Source organism: Artemia sp. Qi Xiang Cuo, chromosome 9 (assembly GCF_049724085.1).
Source record: "Artemia sp. Qi Xiang Cuo chromosome 9, ASM4972408v1, whole genome shotgun sequence".
Lineage (NCBI taxonomy): Eukaryota > Metazoa > Arthropoda > Branchiopoda > Anostraca > Artemiidae > Artemia > Artemia sp. Qi Xiang Cuo.
The window spans coordinates 17199816-17223315 of record NC_142802.1 but is presented as its reverse complement, the minus strand read 5'-3'; the positions used below and the strand labels follow the sequence as shown (position 1 = coordinate 17223315).

At 35.4% G+C, this 23500-nt stretch overlaps 1 protein-coding gene across 1 annotated transcript in view; it reads left to right on the top strand.

The window, feature by feature from the left end:
- The window catches only part of LOC148948377 (protein 4.1-like), a gene marked incomplete at its 5' end in the record, with an annotated part of 340764 nt that overhangs the window by 17034 nt on the left and 300230 nt on the right, over positions 1–23500 (top strand). Inside the window, 3 exons of the mRNA XM_089094909.1 lie at positions 8673–8777; positions 16386–16428; positions 19989–20168. Coding sequence (XP_088951035.1) covers positions 8673–8777; positions 16386–16428; positions 19989–20168 — 328 coding nt within the window. The remainder of the gene's footprint in view (positions 1–8672; positions 8778–16385; positions 16429–19988; positions 20169–23500) is intronic.

Sequence of the window (23500 nt, the reverse complement as noted above, 5' to 3'; positions counted from 1 at the left end):
AAATACTTGGACAGGCAAACACCAACCCAGACATGCAAACAAATAGAATCAGACACACAAACAGAGAAAGACAGACACTTCAGACATTCAAACCAACAAATACCAATTCTTGGACTTGCAAACACCAACCCAGACATGCAAACAGAAAGAATCAGACACACAAACAGAGAAAGACAGTCACTTTAGACATTCAAACCAACAAAGACAAATACTCGGACTTGCAAACACCAACCCAGACATGTAAACAAATAGAATCAGACACACAAACAGAGAAAGACAGACACTTTAGACAATCAAACCAAGAAAGTCAAATTCTTGGACTTGCAAACACCAGCCCAGACATGTAAACAAATAGAATCAGACATGCAAACCGAGAAAGACAGACACTTTAGACATTCAAACCAAAAAGACAAATACTTGGACTTGCAAACACCAATCCAGACATGCAAACAAATAGAATCAGACACACAAACAAAGAAAGACAGACACTTTAGATATTCAAACCAACAAAGAAAAATTCTTGGGCTTGCAAACACCAACCCAGACATGCAAACAAGTAGAATCAGACACAAACAGAGAAAGACAGACACTTTAGATATTCAAACCAACAAATACAAATTCTTGGACTTGCAAAGCACCAACCCAGACATGCAAACAAATAGAATCAGACAAACAAACAGAGAAAGACAGACACTTTAGACATTCAAACCAACAAAGACAAATACTTGGACTTGCAAACACCAACCCAGACATACTAACAAATAAAACCAGACACACAAACAGAGAAAGACAGACACTTTAGATATTCAAACCAACAAAGACAAATACTTGGACTTGCAAACCCCAACCCAGACATGCAAACAAATAGAATCAGACACACAAACAGAGAAAGACAGAGACTTTAGACATTCAAACCAACAAAGACAAATATTTGGACTTGCAAACACCAACCCAGACATGCAAACAAACAAAATAAGACACAAAAACAGATAAAGACAGACACTTTAGAAATTCAAACCAACAAAGAAATACTCTTGGACTTTTAAACACCAACCCTGACATGCAAACAGACAGAATCAGACACACAAACAGAGAAAGACAGACACTTTAGACAATCAAACCAAAAAATACGAATACTTGGACATGAAAACACAAACCCAGACATGCAAACAAATAGAATCAGACACACAAACAGAGAAAGACAGACACTTTAGACATTCAAACCAACAAAGACAAATTCTTGGACTTGTAAACACCAACCCAGAAATGCAAACCAATATAATCAGACCCACAAACAGAGAAAGACAGACACTTTAGGCATTCAAACCAAGAAAGACAAATACTTGGACTTGCAGAAATCAGCCCAGACACGCAAACAAATAGAATCAGACACACAAACAGAGAAAGACACACAATTTAGACATTCAAACCAACAAAGACAAATTCTTGGACTTGCAAAGCACCAACCCAGACATGCAAACAAATAGAATCAGACACAAAAACAGAGAAATACAGACACTTCAGACATTCAAACCAACAAAGACAAATTCTTGGACTTGCAAACACCAGTCCAGACATACAAACAAATAGAATAAAACACGCAAACAGAGAAAGACAGACACTTTAGACATTCAAACAAAAAAGACAAATACTTGGACTTGCAAACACCAGCCCAGACATGCAAACAAATAGAATCAGACACACAAACAGAGAAAGACAGACACTTTAGACATTCAAACCAACAAAGACAAATTCTTGGACTTGCGAACACCAACCCAGACATGCAAACAAAAAGAATCAGACACAAAAACAGAGAAACACAGTCACTTTAGACATTCAAACAAACAAAGACAAACACTCGAACTTGCAAACACCAACCCAGACATGTAAACAAATAGAATCAGACACACAAACAGAGAAAGACGCACACTTTAGACAATCAAACCAAGAAAGTCAAATTCTTGGACTTGCAAACACCAACCCATACATGCAAACAAATAGAATCAGACAAACAAACAGAGAAAGAGAGAGACTTTAGACATTCAAACCAAACAAAGACAAATACTCGGACTTGCAAACACCAACCCAGACATGCAAACAAATAGAATCAGACACAAAAACAGAGAAAGACAAACACTTTAGACAATCAAACCAACAAAGACAAATTCTTGGACTTGCAAACACCAACCCAGACATGCAAACAAGTAGAATCAGGCACACAAACAGAGAAAGACAGACACTTTAGACATTCAAACCAACAAAGACAAATTCTTGGACTTACAAAGCACAAACCCAGACATGCAAACAAATAGAATCAGACATACAAACAGAGAAAGACAGACACTTTAGACATTCAAACCAACAAAGACAAATACTTGGACTTACAAACACCAACCCAGACATACTAACAAATAGAGCCAGAAACACAAACAGAGAAAGACAGACACTTTAGACATTCAAACCAAGAAAGACAAATTCTTGGACTTGCAAATACCAACCCAGACATGCAAAAAAATAGAATCCGACACACAAACAGAGAAAGACAGACACTTTAGACATTCAAACCAACAAAGAAAAATACTTGGACTTGCAAACACCAGCCCAGACATGCAAACAAACAGAATCAGACACACAAACAGAGAAGGACAGACACTTTAGACAATCAAAACAACAAAGACAAATTCTTGGACTTATAAACACCAACCCAGACATGCAAACAAGTAGAATCAGACACACAAACAGAGAAAGACAGACACTTTAGACATTCAAACCAACAAAGACAAATTTTTGGGCATGCAAACACCAACCCAGACATGCAAACAAATAGAATCAGACACACAAACAGTGAAAGACAGACACTTTAGACATTCGAAACAACAAAGACAAATTCTTGGACTTGTAAACACCAACCCAGACATGCAAACAAATAGAATCAGACACACAAACAGAGAAAGATAGCCACTTTTGACAATCAAACCAAGAAAGACAAATACTTGGACTTGCAGGCATCAACCAAGACACGACACAAAATTGAATCAAACACACAAACAGAGACGGATGCAAAATTTACAATTTCATGTAAGCAAAGACAAATGCTTGGACTTGCAAACATCAACCCAGACATGCAAGCAAATAAAATCGGACGCACAAACAGGCAAGGACAGAAACTATATGCCTAAAAAACCAGAAAGACAAGTACCTGGATTTGCAAAGCACCAGCCAAGACATGCAAAAAAATAGAATCGGACACACAAACAGAGAACGACAAAGACTTTAGACATTCAAACCAAGAAAGACAAAATCTTGGACATGCAAAAACCAACCCAGACATACTAACAAATAGAATCAGACACACAAACAGAGTAAGACAGACACTTTAATCTATTTGTTTTCAAGTCCAAGAATTTGTCTTTGCTGGTTTGAATGTCTAAAGTGCCTGTCTTTCTCTGTTTGTGTGTCTGATTCTATTTGTTTGCATGTCTGGGTTGGTGCTTACAAGTCAAAGAATTTGTCTTTGTTTGTTTGAATGTCTAAAGTACCTGTCTTTCTCTGTTTGTGTGTCTGACCCTATTTGTTTGCATGTCTGGGTTGGCGTTTACAAGTCCAAGAATTTGTCTTTGTTGGCTTGAATGTCTAAAGTGTTTGTCTTTCTCGGTTTGTATGTATGATTCTATTTATTTGCAAGTCAAAGAATTTGTCTTTGTTGGTTTGAATGTCTAAAGTGTCTGTCTTTCTCTGTTTGTGTGTCTGATTCTATTTGTTTGCATGTCTGGGTTGGTGTTTGCAAGTCAAAGATTTTGTCTTTGTTGGTTTGAATATCTAAAGTTCACCTCTTTCTCTGTTTGCATTTCTGATTCTATTTGTTTGCATGTCTGGGTTGGCGTTTGCCTTTCCAAGTACTTGTCTGTTTTGCTTTGTATATCTAAAGTGCTTGTCTTTCTCGGTTTGCATGTCTGATTCTATTTGTTTATGTGTCTGGGTAGGTGTTTTCAAGTCCAAGAGTTTGTATTTGTTAGTTTGTATATCTAAAGTGCCTCAATTTTATTGATTTGTATGTCTGAATCTATTTGTTTGCATGTTTGGGTTGGTGGTTGCAAGTCCAAGAATTTGTCTTTGTTGGTTTGAATGTCTAAAGTGCCTGTCTTTCTCTGTTTGTGTTTCTGATTCTATTTGTCTGCATGTCTGGGTTGGTGTTTGCAAGTCCAAGACTTTGTCTTTGTTAGCTTGAAAGTCTAAAGTGCCTGTCTTTCTCTGTTTGTGTGTCCGACTCTATTTGTTTGCATGTCTGGGTTGGTGTTTACAAGTCCAAAAATGTGTCTTTGTTGGCTTGAACGTCTAAAGTGTCTGTCTTTCTCGGTTTGTATGTCTGATTCTATTTGTTCGCATGTCTGGGTTAATGTTTGCAAGTCCAAGAATTTGTCTTTGTTGGTTTGAATGTCTAAAGTTGTTGTCTTTCTCTGTTTGTGTGTCTTATTCCATTTGTTTGCATGTCTGGGTTGGTGTTGCAAGTCCCGACATGCAAACAGATAGATTCAGACATACAAACCGAGAAAGTTGAGGCACTTTAGATATACAAACCAACAAAGACAAATACTTGGACTTGCAAACACCAACCCAGACATGTAACTAAATAGAATCAGACATGCAAACAGAGAAAGACAGGCACTTTAGATATACAAAGCAACAAAGACAAATACTTGGACTTGTAAACACCAACCCAGACATGCAAACAAATAGAATCAGACATGCAAACAGAGAAAGACAGGCACTTTAGATATACAAACCAACAAAGACAAATTCTTTGACTTGCAAACACCAACCCAGACATGCAAACAAATAGAATCAGACATAAAACAGAGAAAGACAGACACTTTAGACATTAAAAGCAACAAAGACAAATACTTTGACTTGCAAATAAATAGAATCATACATACAAACAGAGAAAAGCAAACACTTTAGACATTCAAGCCAACAAAGACAAATTCTTGGACTTGTAAACACCAACCCAGACACTCAAATAAATAGAGTCAGACACACAAACAGAGAAATACAGGCACTTTAGACATTCAAACTAACAAAGACAAATTCTTGGACTTGTAAACACCAACCCAGACATGAAAACAAATAGAATCAGACACAAAAACAGAAAAAGACAGGCACTTTAGACATTCAAACCGACAAAGACCAATTCTTGGACTTGCAAACACCACCCCAGACATACAAACAAATAGATTCAGACATACAAACCAAGAAAATTGAGGCACTTTAGATATACAAACCAACAAAGACAAATACTTGGACTTGCAAACACCAACTAAGACATGTAACCAAATAGAATCAGACATACAAACAGAGAAAGACAGGCACTTTAGATATACAAAGCAACAAAGACAAATACTTGGACTTGCAAACAAATAGAATCAGACATACAAACCTAGAAAGACAAACACTTTAGAGATACAAGCAAAGAAAGACAAATTCTTGGACTTGAAAACACCAATCCAGACATGCAAATAAATAGAGTCAGACACAAAAACAGAGAAATACAGGCACTTTAGACATTCAAGCTAACAAAGACAAATTCTTGGACTCGCAAACACCAACCCAGACATGAAGACAAATAGAATCAGAAACAAAAACAGAGAAAGACAGGCACTTTAGACATTCAAACCGACAAAGACCAATTCTTGGACTTGCAAACACCACCCCAGACATGCAAACAAATAGATTCAGACATACAAACCAAGAAAATTGAGGCACTTTAGATATACAAACCAACAAAGACAAATACTTGGACTTGCAAACACCAACCCAGACATATAACCAAATAGAATCAGACATGCAAACAGAGAAAGACAGGCACTTTAGATATACAAAGCAACAAAGACAAATACTTGGACATGTAAACGCCAACCCAGACATGCAAACAAATAGAATCAGACATGCAAACGGAGAAAGACAGGCACTTTAGGTATACAAACCAACAAAGACAAATACTTGGACTTGCAAGCACCAACCCAGACATGCAAACAAATAGAATCAGACATGCAAACAGAGAAAGACAGGCACTTTAGATATACAAAGAAACAAAGACAAATACTTGGACTTGCAAAAACTAACCCAGACATGCAAACAAATAGAATCAGACATGAAAACAGAGAAAGACAGGCACTTTTGATATACAAACCAACAAAGACAAATTCTTGGACTTGTAAACACCAACTCAGACATGCAAACAAATTGATTCAAAAAAGAATTTTAGAAAATGTGGGGCCCCGGAGGAACTTGGGGGCCCGGGGGCCTTTTGAGGGCTTGGGGGCCTGGGGGATTGGACCCTTTGGGGTTGGGGTAGGGGGGCCCTTTGGGGTTGGGGTAGGGGACCTCACAACATTGTTCAAACGGAACTTGTGTATTATAACGACCACAGAGTTTCACGCTCAAATCATCGTCTAAATCATCTTCTAAAATCATCTTCTAAAATGCCTCAAACGGTTTCGCTTAAATCATCTTCTAAAATGTCTCAAAACAGTTTTGCCCAAATAATCCCTAAACGTAATTTCTGCGTGTTCATTTTGTTTTGGCATCCCTGCGCTTGTCACATTTGAAATTCCTAGGAAACCCTTTCCCGCGTTAATCTCTTCATCTCATAGATGTTCCTAGCTACACTATTATGGTTTCGATAGAATATTAATTTATCGCTGTGACCTAAAGATCGAAGAATTCGTATTTAAAAAATAGAATATTAATTTATCTCTTTAGAGTCCCGTATAATTCCTAGGAAACAAGTGATGTCATTTCTAATTCTCCTTTCGTGAATCAATAATTCCCCTTAGAAACAACAGATAAATTCCCCTCGAGTCGATCAATACATTCCCCTCGATCATGCGAATCAAGTTCTCGGAAATTCACTTCCCCTTCGAGTCATAGATCAATACATCTCTTCCCACCGATTATGTAAATCAATTTCTCGGAAATTCATTTCCCCCCCCCTCTTGTCCTAGATCAATACATCTCTTCCCCCCGTCAATGCGCATGTGCAAACTTCACCCCCCAGTGTCATTACACCTGGAAACAACAAATAAATCGACCTTGACCCCTATTAGACTCGATCGATAATCCTTGAATAAATTATGTTCGTACAGCGTTAGACTAAATTGTAGATGGCAGCACGCAGTGTATCTTATATTCTTTAGGGCCTTTCTACTTAAACGCATGTGAATTTATTGATTAAAAATGAATCTGTTTTGTTGTTAAGAAATTAAAAATAAAAATAGGGCATCAAACATCAATACAATCAGATTTGTCTCGTTATACAGATTTTCTTTGTTCTGAAATTGCATTTGAGATGGCTTCATGGCCTAAAATTTTAAAACAGGTCAGTTAAAGAAGAAGAAGAACATTTAACACAAAGGGCCAATGTAATAACTTTTCTCTTCTAAAATTTATTAGTATTGAATGCTCTCTTTGGTTCTCCAACGTCAAATCTTAAATTTTGATTGGATCAAAAAGGTTTGATTGGACCTCTTGGCACAATTAATTTTTGTTCCCTTGATATTGCAGATAAGGATTTGATAACCTTGATGCACATAATGTCTTGTGATTCAGCTCTACCCTTTCTCAAAGCCACAATTCAGGGTTCACTTGCCCCTAAGTATTCCCCAAAAGTTTCAATTTATTACCCAAAGCCGTTCTCAAGATTTTTTATATACATCATTTAGACAACCTGGCGCTACATAGTGTCTTTTGATCAATCTTGCCGCTTAACGGTGCATAAATCAGAAGTATCGTGGGAATATATAAGACAAAACAAATTATTTATGTACGAATCAGAGAAAAAATTGCTTAGCTCTTTCTTGCTCCCCCAAAGACTAAATTTGAATTACTCTTGCCCAAATCTCCAACAGTTTTGAAAGTCTTAAGTTTTATCCCCCAAGCTGTTACCAAGGTATGGCAGACATGCTTTTTTGACAACTTCAATACATTTAGTGTCTTTTGATTTACCTTCACCCTCCCCTGCTACGGTAAAATAATAGATTCACTTGACTCTTCTACCCTGCAATATGAACTAAATGGCGTAATATGGTGTAATATGGTGTAAAAGTTTCAATTTGATCCCTTGAGCTATTCCCAAGATATTGCAGATAATTTGAAACATCATGAGAATGTATCGTCTTTTGATTTACTCAGATACGTATTTCGATTCCGCATTGCACCCAGATTAAGAAACTCTCAGAATGTCCATCAGTGAACTCACCCGAAATACAAGTAATTAGGGTCAAAAAGCCTGGTGAATCATTTATGGACCTCCTAAGGTCCTCACTCCTCACAAAGTGAAGGATAGTCTTTGCCTGGAGAATCTGCCTCCAGATCTAATCAGACACCCTGGATCAAATACACCCCCCTATTCCATTACAAAATCTATGTGTAACCAATGGGCATCTCACATAATTTATGGTCCTTTTACAAGGGTATCTGATAGTCATGTCATTTTTTTCGATATATTTGTTGAACCTATCGGCTATTTTGAACAAAATAATATCTAAAAATTTTAAAGTGGTGTCTCTAAGGCTGTGGGGTGGAATTACTCCTGCAAAGTTTCATATGCATAACTATTTAACTTCCTTCTAACTTCTTACTCTTTTTAACTACATGTATTTTTAATATTTTTTTAGCCACGCTCAAAGGGTCAATTCTTATTGGATTACGTTTGTCGAGAATTGGGAATTATTGAAAAGGATTATTTTGGAATCAGATACGTCGATACGAGAGGACAGAGGGTAAGTCCAATTGACTCTTCCTGAATCTATCTAACGTCAGCTAAATTCTTTTGACTGAAAAGACTTCGAAAACTCAATAAACAGAAATTTTCTTAATGAAATTAAGCAGGCCTAATATTTTTGTTATTATAGCACTTAGTCCAGAATAGGATTCATATTCATTGTAACCAATTTGAAACACTGTGTATAGTGTGGTATGGAGGGGGAGATAAATCATGATGTCCCTCCTAAAAAATCCTCTAATTTGAACCTGGACCTATGGACGAATTTATTAGTACAATAATTATAGATTTCAACCGGAACTCTACTGAAAACCATTTTTAGTTAGGTATGTAAGTCTGTACAAGGCTATGCACTAAAAAAAAAAAAAAAAAAAAAAAAAAAAAAAAAAAAAAAAAAATTCTCGAGTCTCCCCCTTCTTTTCTATATGATATTACTTGACAGTTTTAGTTCTATACACCAAGCCGTTCCGCAACTACTGCTTCATCCTCCTTCCAATGCCTCAAAATTTTAATCTCATCCCCGAAGCCGTTCCCGAGATATAGTAGATATGCTTTCTCAATGTCTTGACATACATAGTCTCCTTTTAATTATCTTCCCACTCCAAAAGTCAAGTTTAAGGTCTGCTCAAACCCACCACCCTCCCTAGAAGTTTAAATTCGTTCTGCAGAGAGAGCTGTTCCTGGAAAATTGCAGCTAATTCAACAAGTCGGTTGCATTTGGTGTCTTTTGATCCGAGCCGTTCCCAGGGATGGTAGTGCCCAGGGCAAAAACAATTACAGTGCCTCCCTCCTGAGTCAAATTTAGGCAAAAGGATAAATCAAAGTGAAAAATTTGATCTAAGTGGGCATCCCCCCGATGAGGTGCACCCAGCCATGGCGCTAGGGGTGGCTGCCTGGGTTGCCCCATCTCCTTTGAACGGCCGTGCTTTTGGCTTTATAGATACAGGTATGTTTCCAAAGTATCCTACTGGAAGATGCAGGGGATCTTGGTCTAGTAAAAAATCCTTAACAGCTTCTAGCTGGTTGAAATACTAGACATAGACGTAGACATAGACATTTTTACTTTACCAAAAAAACATTCAACAAACATCAGAAATAACTAGACAACCACATTAGGATTAAAAAAAAAATCCTGTCGGTGGCTGTATCTTCTAACCGCCCTTTAATAAAAAATAAATAAAAACAAAAATAATTATTAATAAATTCTTATTTTTTCAAAAAAAAATAAAAAAAAAGGTACCAAACATGACCATCTTATTTACTAAATCTTATCTATAGTCAATATGTAATTTATCAAAACACTCCTTGCAATGTGGAGGTTATGTCAACAAGACCCTTCAACGCTTTTCAACAAAATGACTATACAACTCTTTGTACCCAAAGTAACAGGAGTTTCAGGGGATTGGTAACAGAAAAGGGCATGGGACTGAGGCTTGTTACCCTTGAATAACTTGCGGTTTTTCAAAATAGTTCTAGAACTTTCGAATCCTATTCCAAAGAGCCACCTCAAAACTTACAAGTACTTAAGCACAGGTTTAGAGCCAATTGTGAATAAAAGATTTTGGCCTATTTTTTTTTTTTTGGAAGAAAGATACCTTGAAGCAATTATTTGTACGTTAGAATTTTCTTGGTCGAATTAATAACGGCTGGAAGTTGGAAACTAGTACACCAACTAACAACTCTCATTTCAAAACGTCATTCTTTACTCCCTCCCATGAAGCCAAAGTCCCTTTAAGACCTCTTCCAAGCTCATTGGGGGATGTCTTACCTTACGTTTAGCCTCGGATGGAAGACCAAGAAGCATAATTTATTGCAACCAATCACGTGGCCAAGACATCTTAGCCTCTCTTTCATTATAGCCCTAGACAATGCATCAAACTAAATGTTTCATAGTTTATCACGGCGGCAGCGGTAGCTGCAACCTAGTAAAGAGCGAACCACAGCCCATAGTAACTAAAAGTTAAAAATGCATATAGAAAAAAACTGCCTGGTAAAAAAAAAACTCATCTGACACTGATTCAGGATAATAACTATTATTTTGCTTATAAATAGTTATAAATAATAACTATTATTTTGGTTCGTCTTAAACGTAGAAGTTTATTGCGAAAAGAAATTTATGGTGGTTTTGAAAAAAAAATGCCTGAAACCCCTCGAAAATGGTGTCAGATCAAAATAAAAAGTCTACCATTGGAATCAGCACGGTTGAAAACCTTTTTGAATCGGTTAAACAACCCCCCTCCTTGGACAACAAGGAAAATGACTTTTTTTTCATGGGTAGCACTGATCTGTCTCCCGTTTTTTTTTTTTTTTTTTTTTTTTTTTTCTAGCAGGGCTAGGGGATGATCAGAACATCATAAAGAGATGTATAATACCTTATTCGAACGCAAATTAAATTTTCTAGTTCCTTTTTTAAGTGACCAAAAAGATTGGAGGGCAACTAGCCCAACCTCGTTCTGACGCCGCATTCAAACAGTTTATGGTAACAAACTGTAAGTAAGGAGTGCCCCGGTTCAATAGTAACCAAAACTCTAAAAAACGGATTTTTGATACCAATAGATGCATGAAAAGAATTGATTTCTTGTGCTGATTTTAAATATATAAGTTTCATCAAGTTTAGTCTTACTCATCAAAAGTTATCAGCCTGAGAAAATTTGCCTTATTTTTGAAAAAAGGGAACAACAACCCCTAAAAGTCATAGTCTTAACGAATATCACACCGCCAGATTCAGCGTATGAGAGAACCTTGCTGTAGAGGTTTCAAGCTCCTATCTGCAGAAATGTGGATTTTTTTTGTTTTTTTTTTGCCAGAAGAAAGATCACGTATGCGTGTTTATTTGTGTTTTTTTTTTTTTCTTTACTAGAAAAAAAAAATTTGCCCTAGAATTTTGCGAGAGGGCTCATTCGAACGGAAATTAAAAGTGCCCTTCTTAAGTAACCAAAAAATTGGAGGGCAACTAGGCCCCCTATCACGCTCATTTTCCCCCAAAGTCAGTCGATCAAAGTTTTGAGATAGCCATTTTGTTCAGAATTGTCGAAATATCTGCTAACTATGTCTTTGAGGATGACTTAATCCCCCCGAGTCCCCGGGGGAAGGGCTGCAAGCTATGAACTTTGCCCGTTCTTTACATATAATATTGGTTACTGGGAGGTATACAGACGTTTTCAAGGGGGATTTTTTTTGTCGGGGGTTGGGGAAGGGGTTACGTGGAAGGATCTTTCCATGGAGTAATTTTTCATTGTGGAAGGGAATTTTCAATGAAGGGGGAGCTGATATTCCGAGTATTATTTAAAAAACGGTCAGAAATTAAATAGAAAAACAAGTTTTTTCAACTGAAAGTAAGGAGTAATATTAAAACTTAAAACGAACAGAAATTATTACGTATACGAGGAGGTTCGCCCTCTCGTCAATACCTCGCTCTTTACGCTAAAGTTTTTTAAGTACTTTCAAAGAGCTATTTATTCTAATTCAACGGCCTTTGTGATCCAGGGGTCATTCTTAAAAATATTGAACATAATCAGAACTTTAGCGTAAAGAGGAGGTATTGACGAGGGGCCAAACCCCCTTGAATACGTAACAATTTCTGTTCGTTTAAAGTTTTAATTATGCTCCTTACTTTCAGTTCAAAAAACTTGTTTTTTTATTTAATCTGATGAAAGACAAGTTGAATTCTGTATTAGCTTAATAAAGGTTCTGAATGATATATAATCACATCATAAAAATATTCCATTTCTATCTCACAAGGGGAACAAAAGCAGGATATATACAGAGGAACGAAAAATACAAACACACTGACTAAATACAGAATAAAAACTATTGTCTCATAAAATCGCGTTTTGTTTGGGTATTTTAATTATTGTTTTTTTTTCTCTCTTCTTTGTTTTGTGTGTGTGTGTTGAGTCTTTGAAAGGTTGAAATGCATTATATTGAAAATACTTTTTTTTTCTTTTTTTTAGTATTTATGCCATTTCTGTTTTTCGTCTGTTTTTTTCTTGGCCATAGAACCTTACGGGGGGTTCTATATTGAAGTGTTTTTGTCTTAATTTTATTGGTTGATTAAATTGGTTGATTGATTGATCATAGGGTAGTCCACGCGGAATAAATTGATTGCTTGGTAGTCCCCTCCTTAGTTTTTGATTTTTGGATCTTTTTTTTCTTCTTTTTTTGTGTGGATTATTGTATTTTCTGATTATTTTTCTTCTCTTCTAATTTATTTTTTTTTCTTGTGTTGAGTCTCTTGAAGGTGTGAATGTATGATGTTGAAATTTTTTTTTTTATGTATTTGTTTCATTTTTGTCTCTCCCCTGTTTTTTTCCTGGTCATAGAGCCTTACTGGGGAGTTTATATTGAAGTGTATTTTGTTGAGTTTATTGATTGAATAAATTGATTGATTGATTGATTGAAGTTGTCCCTGTTCTCAAAGTGGTTGACAGAGTTTAAAAACATAGTGTCTTACCTCATCATCAAAATTTTACTTCACATACACATAAAAAGGAAAAACCCAGTACATATAAAAAAACTGAAGGGACTTCAAAAAAGGATTACCGTAAAAGAATAGTTTCAGTATCTGTGTCACTACGGTAATATAGAAACCCTCAACACCTTTTTCGGAAAATGCTCACTTCCTCAAAGGCTATTTCTTCACTCTCCATTGCGGTCATTCAATATTGTAAGTCTTTATCACCTAAAAGACGTCTTTTAATTATCAGAAATTATAATGATTTAACGGATTGATCTTTGTACAGTATCTGAGAAACCTTTCTTGGATGAAGTTGCTACACAACTTTTTATGATCTTTTCACAAATTAATACCAGTTAACCGCATTCTCGCCTCTTAAGAAAACGCAGCACCGTAAAATTTTCCCACTATTCACCAAATCCAACAGATACATGAAATCCCTCTAGATCTAAAAATAGGTAACCTTCCCTTTGAATAGTAAGCCACAATAGCGGTTTAATAAAGCGTCACACGTTCTTGTCATTTTCTACGTTTGGTTGATAGCGTTATTTAAAAATGCGCCAGTTAAGTATGATGTAAATATTAGTTGAAAATAAAGCCCATCTCATCTCATCTATTCAAATATTTTGACGCGCGTTTTTCGTTTCCCCACATTTCACAGGATCATAACTATGAAAGTCAGACAGTTCGTGGACTGTTGCTGCACCAAATATTTTACTTCAGTTTTGTCGAAAAACAATCTCTACTGTTCGTTTTATTTTTAGATGTGAATTTTAGGAGTTGTTTATGCTACGTTCCGCATAATTATGCTACTTCTGGCAACGTTACTCTATGCTGGCTGTTGCCGAGGCACTTGAAGAGGATATGGTTATGTCAAATTATTTTAGTAATTAATATTAACTAAATTAAGTCGAATTAGTTATGAACAGTTTGGGGTTTGGATTTGGAATCTTACGAAAGAGATTGGTTTGTGTAGATGAATCATTAGTAAGAAGTGCAAAAATGTGCAGTTTTTGCTCTTAAGGGATTCAATAACAATTAACGAGAAGAAATAGGAACATCAAAAAATAAAGTTAAAAGCAAATGTTTTATCTCCAAACGCCATAATGATTAAATATTATTTTCATTCTCCCTATGCGGAGAAAATGGAGCTTTTGAAACTAAAAATGAAAGCTCGGGGTAATCACTATTTACTTATCAAATAGTTAGTGGTTACGAGACACAGTACGGAGTGACTCTGCCCAATAGTCACCGAAACTCTAAAAAAACTGAATTTTGTCAACAATAGATACATCGAAAGAATTGGCCTATTGGCTTTTTGCTGATTTCAAAAAATAAAATGCATTATGTTTAATCTTACCCATTAAAAGCTACGCGCCTGAGAAAAATTGCATGATGTTCAAAAAAGGGGAAATATCCCCCAAAAGTCAAGGATTCTAATGAAAAATTTGTCAAAGAACGCTGCTGTAGGGTATTCAAGCTCCCATCCGCAAAAATGTGGAATTGAAATCTTGTATTTATTTTTTTCTCTTTTTGCCAGACGAGTCACTAATACATGTTTTTTTTCTTTGCTTTTTTTCACGAGGGTGATTATTCCTATTAAACCGACGGTCCTTGAAGATCAAGAAAAGGGTTCATTGAAAGGGAAATTAGAAGTTCTAGTGCCGTTTTTGAGCTAGCAAAAAGATTGGAGGGCAACTAGATCTCTTCCCACGCCCCTTTACCCCTAAAGTCCTCGGATTAAAATTTTGAGAGAGCTCTATGCCTAGCATTGTTGAAAGACCAAATAGCCATGCGACTGGGAATGACATGACCCCCACAGCCCCTGGGGAAAAGACTGTAAATTGTAAACTTTGCCAATTGTTTACATGTAGTATTTTTATAGGGAAGTAAACGGAAATTTTTCATGGAGGAATAATTTCCTGCGGGGGGGGGGGGGATTTTCCACGGGTAGAACTTTCCGTGGGGAGGATAGTTTCAAGGATTGAACTTCCAAGGGTAAATTTTAAACGGGGGATTTCCAAGAACTCCTTTAGGAATTTCTTTACTCGTCTTACTTTCTTAGCCAACTCAATTTTACATATATAGATGTTCTGGGGACATTTTCTTGGGAAATTTTTAAAATGGGTTGGAATTGTCAGGGAAATTTTCTGTCAGAGAGATTCTCCATACCGGAATTTTCTGCGGGAGAAGTTCTTCATGAAGGAAATTTCTGCGGGAGAAACTTTACATTAGGTGGGAGGGATTTCCAAGAAAATTTCTATGGAGGGGGATTTTCAGCATGATTTGAAAAATTATAAGAAATTAAAGGAAAAACGGATCTTTTTTTTACAAATGAAAGCAAGCTAAGAAGAGTTTTCCACGTGGAATTGTCAAAAAAAAATTCTGGGAGGAATTGTCAGGAGGAGCAGCATTCTACGCGAGAGGAACTTCCCATGGAGGAATGTTAGAGGGGGAATTTTCAATGAAGGAGGAGGCAAATTCACAGCATTGTTTGAAAAACAATCAGAAATTTATTTTTTAAAAACTGTTTTTTTTTCAACAGTAAGTAATGAGCAGCATAAAAACTTAAAACAAACAGAAATAACTCTGTATATGAGGGTGGGGGTTTCCCCTCCTCAATACCTTGCTCTTTATGCTAAAGGTTGGCTTTTTTCCCCAATTCCATATGAATGACCCCTGAAACACAAGGTTCGTTTAATCAGAATAAGAGGCTTTTTTAAAATATCTAAAAAACTTTAGCGTGAAGAGCGAGGTATTGAGGTATTGAGAATAATTTCTTTTTGTCTTAAGTGTTAATGTTGCTCCTTACTAACAGTAAAAACTTCTTTATTTGATAACCACTCAAGGACGGGTTTCTATTTGAAGACCACCCTAAACTTTCATTTGGGGTATTAGAAAATTCAATTTTTCAAAGTACTAGAAAAAAAGCTTTGACTTTTCAGCGTAATAGGAGATAATAGCGCTGCATAATTTATTTTTATTAAATTATGAATTAAAAGAAAACATGTGGAAGCTTGAAAAGTTTACTTCCCTTTAAGATTCCTCGAGATTCATGTCAAGAATCTTAAGTATTTTTTGCACAACCTACCATTTTCAACTGAACACTGTAAGTTCAAACGTAATCTATTTCTCTTTTCTTTTTTTAAGCGATGGATGGATCTTACAAGGTCAATTTCGAGACAAGTGAAAGGTAAATTCTATGTTTTATCTATATTTTTATTTAAATCTATATTTAAATCTATATTTTCAATCTATATTTTAAAATGCTTTTTCTTCCTTTTGTTCTTCTTTTAGTTTGGCTATTTGGTGACCTTAATGCATCCATGCAATCCTAGATCTTGAGTGACCTGACTTGACCTGACAAGAGATTGAAATATGGGTCCCGTATTACCAAGCATTTTAAGAAATCGTTTTTAAAAAACAATTTTTTTCTGAGGGAAATAAAGAGCGATGTTGAAACTTAAAACGAAAAAATTTTTGCTTCACAGTCTATCTAACTTATCGATAAAACTAGTGCAAATACTGATGACTATGTTTGTGTTATTATAGAAAACTAGCACTTTATTGAAAACACTAAACAATATAGGAGTTTTGGTACAATAAAAGCAAATGGATTAAGAGCACTTTTTGTCGCATAAAAATAAAATCTTTAGGATTGCTTCTTAATTTTTTTTTTATTCCGTTTGGTTTCACTTCTGCTCAATGAGCTCAGTCCAATGAGTGAATCTCGTATTAGTTTTGAAAAGGACATTTCATAATTAGCCTATATTGTAGACATGTCCGAAGTGAAGCCACCTTGATAGTATTAGGACTATAGACTAGCTTCAGAATTTGTATCACAACTTGAAGTTTTTCGCTTTATAGAGATAAATAACTGGATTTTCGAAATGGCTTAAATTTTGTTCACTTCGAGTAATGCTAAAGTGTATTTTTTTACAATTTAAAATAGTATGGTATACAGTATTACTCACTATTGGTATTATAGCTGGAGAGATCAAGATGTGGCCCGATAAATCAATCCATTTTTGTATTCTATTCAATGACTTTGTGGTTATTAAAATAATATTTATTTTTGCGCTTAAGTTTTAAAGATAATTTTAATGGCACACTGAAAGTTACTGATATCACAGCTAGTGCAAGACTATGAAAAGCGTTATAAATTAGTTTTTTGTTGTGAGGCTAGGTACTCACTTTTGGCTCCTAGATCAACATTCTTGTTTTTTATGCTTGGATTTTGTGTTTTCAGTAAAATTCTAATTTTCTATAATCATAGAAACGTAGGAAAATATCATCAGTTGGTTTATTTGCTCTAGTTTTACCGAAATCTATTAGATTGACTGTGAAGCAATAACTTTTGATCTTTAAAAGTTTCAACTTCGCTCTTTACTTCCCTCATAAAAAATTTGTTTTTTAAATTGATCTTTGTCCGTTGTAAATTAAAAATAAAACAGAACCTGGAAAAAAGCGTTTTTGTAACTTATGTAATGATATGTTAACGTGGCCTTTTTCTATGAGTGGGTCCTATACTCTATACTTTAAACTTAATTTATTGCTTTTTGTAGAGCCATAATTGTGTAAACTACATCCCTTTTCCCATGAACTATGGAAGGTCATCTCATCATCAAAAGCAAATATAACTTTTCAACTATGCTGTACAAAATGGCTATCTTAAAATTTTTATAGGACGATTTTGGGAGAGATGGGTTACGGGGGAGATGGACTAGAAGTCCTCCAATCTTCTTATCCACTGAAAATAGGCACTAAAATTCTTAATTTTCGTTTTAATGAGCCCTCTGCCGATCTTCTAGGATCACCGCGATCCCCAGCACTTGAGAAATGTTTTTTAAGTGCCATTTGACACTTGCAGATTGTGGAATTCACAAAAAGCACGTAGATATGAGCAATAGCTTTTAAACAAGACATAAAACATCTCTCCATGATGTTATATTAACCTGGTAGAAAAAAAAAGAAAAAAAAGACACTTCAGTTCTGTCAATTAATTTGACAGCGTAATTAATTACGGAGGACTGTAATTAATCAACAAAAGGTTTTTCGACCTTGTTAATTCCAATGGTGCACTTTTCAATTCAGGCTGACACCATTTTCGAGGAGTTTTGGGCTCTTTTCCGAAATCATCATAAATTTGATTTGACAACAAACGTTTACTCTTCAGATTAACCGAAGTAGTTACCATTCCTGAATCAGTGTGAAACGGTAGTTTTTCTCATTAGGCAGTTTTTTTTTTTAACGCGATTTTCAAATTTTTGTAACTATGAGCTGTGGTTCACTCTTTACTAGGTTGCAGCTACTGCTGCAACCATGATTGCTCACTTCCATTGTACCTCCACAGGGTTTGATTTAAAATGCATGTCCAACAAGATGATTTCTACTCGATTTAAGCTTTTGTGTCGTTCTTTTCTTTCATCTAAAGAATCTTTTTTTTTTTAGTTCAAAATCAATGAGTTCCAATAATTTCTATTGTTTTGAAAGGGAGAAGAGAGAGAGATAGTGAGAGAGAAATAGGCAGAAGGGGATGTAGAAAAAAAGAAAGAAAGAGAAAAGAAATAAAGAGAGAGAAAAGTCGGTTAAGTAGTGATATACTGATAGAAATATAGTTGCTGACAGAAGGAGAGAGGCCGAGAAAGACTTAGAGAGAGAGAGAGAGAAAGAGAGATAGAGAAAGCGAAAAAGAGATTCCGAATTTGACTTTTCTGCTTTTTTTAAGCATGGACCAATGACTTGTTTGCTGTAATTAGCTATAGCATTTATCTTTAATTATTCGATTTATTTCAATTTATTATTTAATTTTGCTTATTGAATTTCATTATTTTATTTCCAACTTTATGTTCAATTTTTTCAGCGTCATTCTTCACTTGCACTAGATGAAACATATTTTTTATGTTTCCAAATCATTGAATACCCATTTTGAGACGATTTCCACAGAGAGAAAAGAGGGAGAGAGAGAGAGAAAAGGAGAAGAAGGAGAGAAAGGGAGAGAGAAAACAGAAAGAAAGGGAGAGAAGAAGGAAAGAGAGATATATATCAAAATAGAAAAATCTATTGAAACAAAGAGAGGGATGGATAAATAGGGATATAGTGTGTGTTCATGTGTGTGAGTGTGAGAGAGAGAGAGAGTGACAGAGAGAGAGAGAGAGAGAGAGAGAGAGAGTGAGAGAGAGAGAGAGAGAGAACGAGAGAGAGAGAGAGAGAAAGAGATGGGGATTCAGAAGTTTTAATTCTTTGACATGGATTTAATTTTTTAATTATAAAATCAAAAATTTAATTAATATAATAAATTTAATTAATATAATATTTCAATTTTTTAGACATGGATCCAGTAGTCGTTTGCTTTAGAATTAAATATTATCCCCCGGAGCCATTTCGGCTGAGGGATGAAACACGGCACCAAATTTATTTGCAACTGAAAAGAGATTTACAACATGGACACCTTTACAGTCCCGGTCCTGGACCGGAAATCTATTGAAACAAAGAGAGGGATGGATAAATAGGGATATAGTGTGTGTTCATGTGTGTGAGTGTGAGAGATATAGAGTGAGAGAGAGAGAGAGAGAGAGAGAGAGAGAGAGAGAGAGAGAGAGAGAGAGAGAGAGAACGAGAGAGAGAGAGAGAGAGAAAGAGATGGGGATTCAAAAGTTTTAATTCTCCGACATGGACTTAATTTTTTAATTATAAAATCAAAAATTTAATTAATATAATAAATTTAATTAATATAATCTTTTAATTTTTTAGACATGGATCCAGTAGTCGTTTGCTTTAGAATTAAACATTATACCCCGGAGCCATTTCGGTTGAGGGATGAAACACGGCACCAAATTTATTTGCAACTGAAAAGAGATTTACAACATGGACGCCTTTACAGTCCCGGTCCTGGACAGGAAATGGCCTTACTTGCTGCCTTATGTGTACAGAGTATGTACAATATACTAAACTTATATTTTTTTTTGTTTATTATCATGCTATTTTGTATTTTCTATGGTTTAGATTTAATGGTCAAAGGAGAATAAAACAAACTCATATTTTTGTTGAATTTTAATAAATCTGACGTCGTTTTGTTTTTAGTTTAAAAAGTGGAACAAGCTCTTGCGTACCAACCTCATTCTACCTATGCTGTGAGGATTATGGTGCTCCTCGACTTTCTCATATTTGACTTCGGGTTCCATAATACCTTGAAACACAAATTCTTGAAGTATCAAGGAAAGTGAAAATGAAATCTGAATGTTTGAATTGGTTAGCTGGAAATTATTTATATCTTAAAAATTGGAAAAAATCGGTAATTAAGTTTTTGCCGAAAAATACTTCCATATGCTGTTAAGCAGTTTTTGGCGGTAGCAGGTGCCTAATTTAAAAAAGGAGAGACGAATTAAAAACCTAAAAAAAGTAGCTAAAAATACATTATACAAAACAGTTTAAGAAGAATATCTAAGAAGAAAAAGTGTTGCCAAATTTGGCTAATTAGTTTCTCTTATTTGTTTTCATGGTTTAGCCTGACAACAATGGGGAAAATGTAGCATAGCCCTTTATACTTCATAACATTGAAATAAGTTGCAGATTAAGTTGCAGTAAGTTCTAGTAAGTTGTAAGTGGTAGTAAGTTTCAGTGTTCACTGGTGGATCCGGGCCCCCCCCCCAAAGGTTTTTCCTGGCGCCATCATTCCGTTTTCTCTGTTTTTTCACTCTTTTTTAAAACAAATTTCTCAATTTGGCGAATTATTGGTGCCCTTCTCACATCGGCTCTAGGTTTTCCTCCAGATCCGTCTTTGGCAGTGTTAAGGTATTAATACGCCAAAGACGTTTCAGGGCGCAAAAACGTTTTCATTTGATATCCTTGGTACGCTAAGGATTTGCTGTTACAATCGACGGAGATTCTTTAAAAGTCACATATACTGATATATCCGTGGAAAAAATCTATTAAAAAAAAACATCATTGAAAAAAACAAAGAAAGTGAAATACAAATTGTGTTTCAAAATCAGTAGAAATTAGCACTGAAGCTTGTCTTTAATTGTAAAGTGTTTTAAAAATCTCCAAAAAATACCTGTCAAATAATCTAATTACCATAAGAAAACTAAATAACTGGGGATAAAGCTGGAAGTCCAGTACGTCCCCTAAAACATTCAGTTTTTGTGGTCATACCTATAATAACCTATATATTGGTTTTAAATATCTTCCTTTGGGCGTAGGGAGGGGGGCAGATGCCCCCCTAGACCTTCAAATTTACATTAGATATGGCTGAAAAAGCAGATGGTTTGGAAACAGAAGTTGATAAAACTCCATCACACTATCGACTGCCCCCCCCCTAGACAATATGCTGTCTAATGCTGCCTATGCCCATGTTCCTTTCCATTTGAAAATCTAAATTTTGATAGGATTTCAGTTGTTTCTAAACAACTGACAACTTCTCTTACAACTGAGAGAAACAAGAAACCATCTTAAGGTTTTGTTTATATTTCTGAAGCAAACTTTCTTTCATTTTTTACACTAAAATAAGTGACGTAAAGAGTAATGGCCAAGAGTACAATTATTTTTTCCTTCTCCCTCGATAAACATTCCATTAGTTGCATTTATAGATGAAATGATCAAAACCAATCTGTCCATTCAAACTCTAAATTTTAATTTGATGATAGTCCAGGACCAAACTTATACTGTAACACTAATTGCTAAATTTTGTGGGCCTATTGGATCGAAACAAGAGTCTGGCATAAATGGAAAAGAAAAAAGACCTTCTGATGCCGTAGTTTCAAGGTCGAACTAAAGTCGGTGCTTCAGTACCCGGATCAGACCTCAACAAATCTAAAGTTGGGGCAGATACTTACTAATTTCATTATCCAAGAAATTCAAAGGTATCTAAGGGTAGGTTACTGGTTGTTAATTTTGGGGCTCATGAAAGTTAATGAATTGATGCTAATAACATGATAGTACATACAATGGGTACTGATGGGGTTATCCCGCGCTAAAACAGACAAGCTAGCAAAAAATATGACAATCATATAGATAGAAAAAACTGGAAACAAATCATTATTGCTCCTTCCCCCAAAAAACAAAAATGTGAAGTCATAAAAACAAAACGCACCCCACCAAAAATCATGTGTACAATAAAGCATTTCGAAGAGTTGCAAAATTGTTATGACTGAAACCCAACTTATTGGATTTCCTATGGTACCGGAATTAGTAACCTGCTACCGTCGATATTTTGATTTCTTTGGGCTCCAAAACTCAAATAAAATCTGCTACCCAAATTTTAGATTCCAAAGAGCACCTGGCCGGGTACTTATGATCAGATTTTAGTGAGAGCCATCAAACCATAAATAATATCTACCATTAACATCTTGGTCGACTGCTTGTCAACCACAATATTAATTTATTACAGGAAGGTGGGGGGGTAATCAATTTTATAAATGTTTTGTTTCGCGTCAGCAAGGTGATGAGATTTGCATAACCTGATTTACTGCGTTATATTGACTTGCGATTTAAATCTGTTTTATTATTAATTTAAAAAACTTTTTTCCACAAGCAAGTTTTTCAAAGAAAAGTAAAGAGCTCCACTAAGCTGAAATAAGCAGAAATAAAGTCAAACAACTTTTCAAGCGTAAAACTACCACAAATCACCATCAATAAATCAATGGAATTTAAAATGAACAGAAATTACGATAAATAACCGAGTGTAATTCAAAACCAGCAAAAATTAACACGAGTTGGTCTGACAGCATGTGTGACCATTTGGCCTTCTCAAGACCAGAATATAATTTCCATTTTGTGATGAAAAAAAACAATGCAAGGTCGAATGGTCACACATGTAATATTCTCTCAGACAAGTATTAGCTACTCTTCTCATCAAAAGAGAAAGAACTTCGAAAATAGCCTAAGTGTATGAGAGCCTAGTTTTGAACTTTGAACTGAAGAGGTCCCTTATTCTCTGATTAACGAAAATAAGAAACAATTTTTATCCACTGAAAGTAAGGAGCAACATTAAAACTTAAAACGAACAGAAATTATTAGGTATATGAGGAAGTTCGCCCCCTCGTCAATCATTGCTCTTTACGCTAAAGTTCGTATTAGTAGTAATGCATCGTATGGATTCTACAACGCCCCCGTACCAAACAGGTTTTTCTGGTAGATATTCTATTCTACTGGTCATTACACTCTTTCTTTGCCATGAGATTTACGCAATTTCAAAGTTCAATGTCTTTTTTTAGTGATAAACCAAAACCACCATGTCTTGTTCCGCTGTTATGCAATTATTTTTT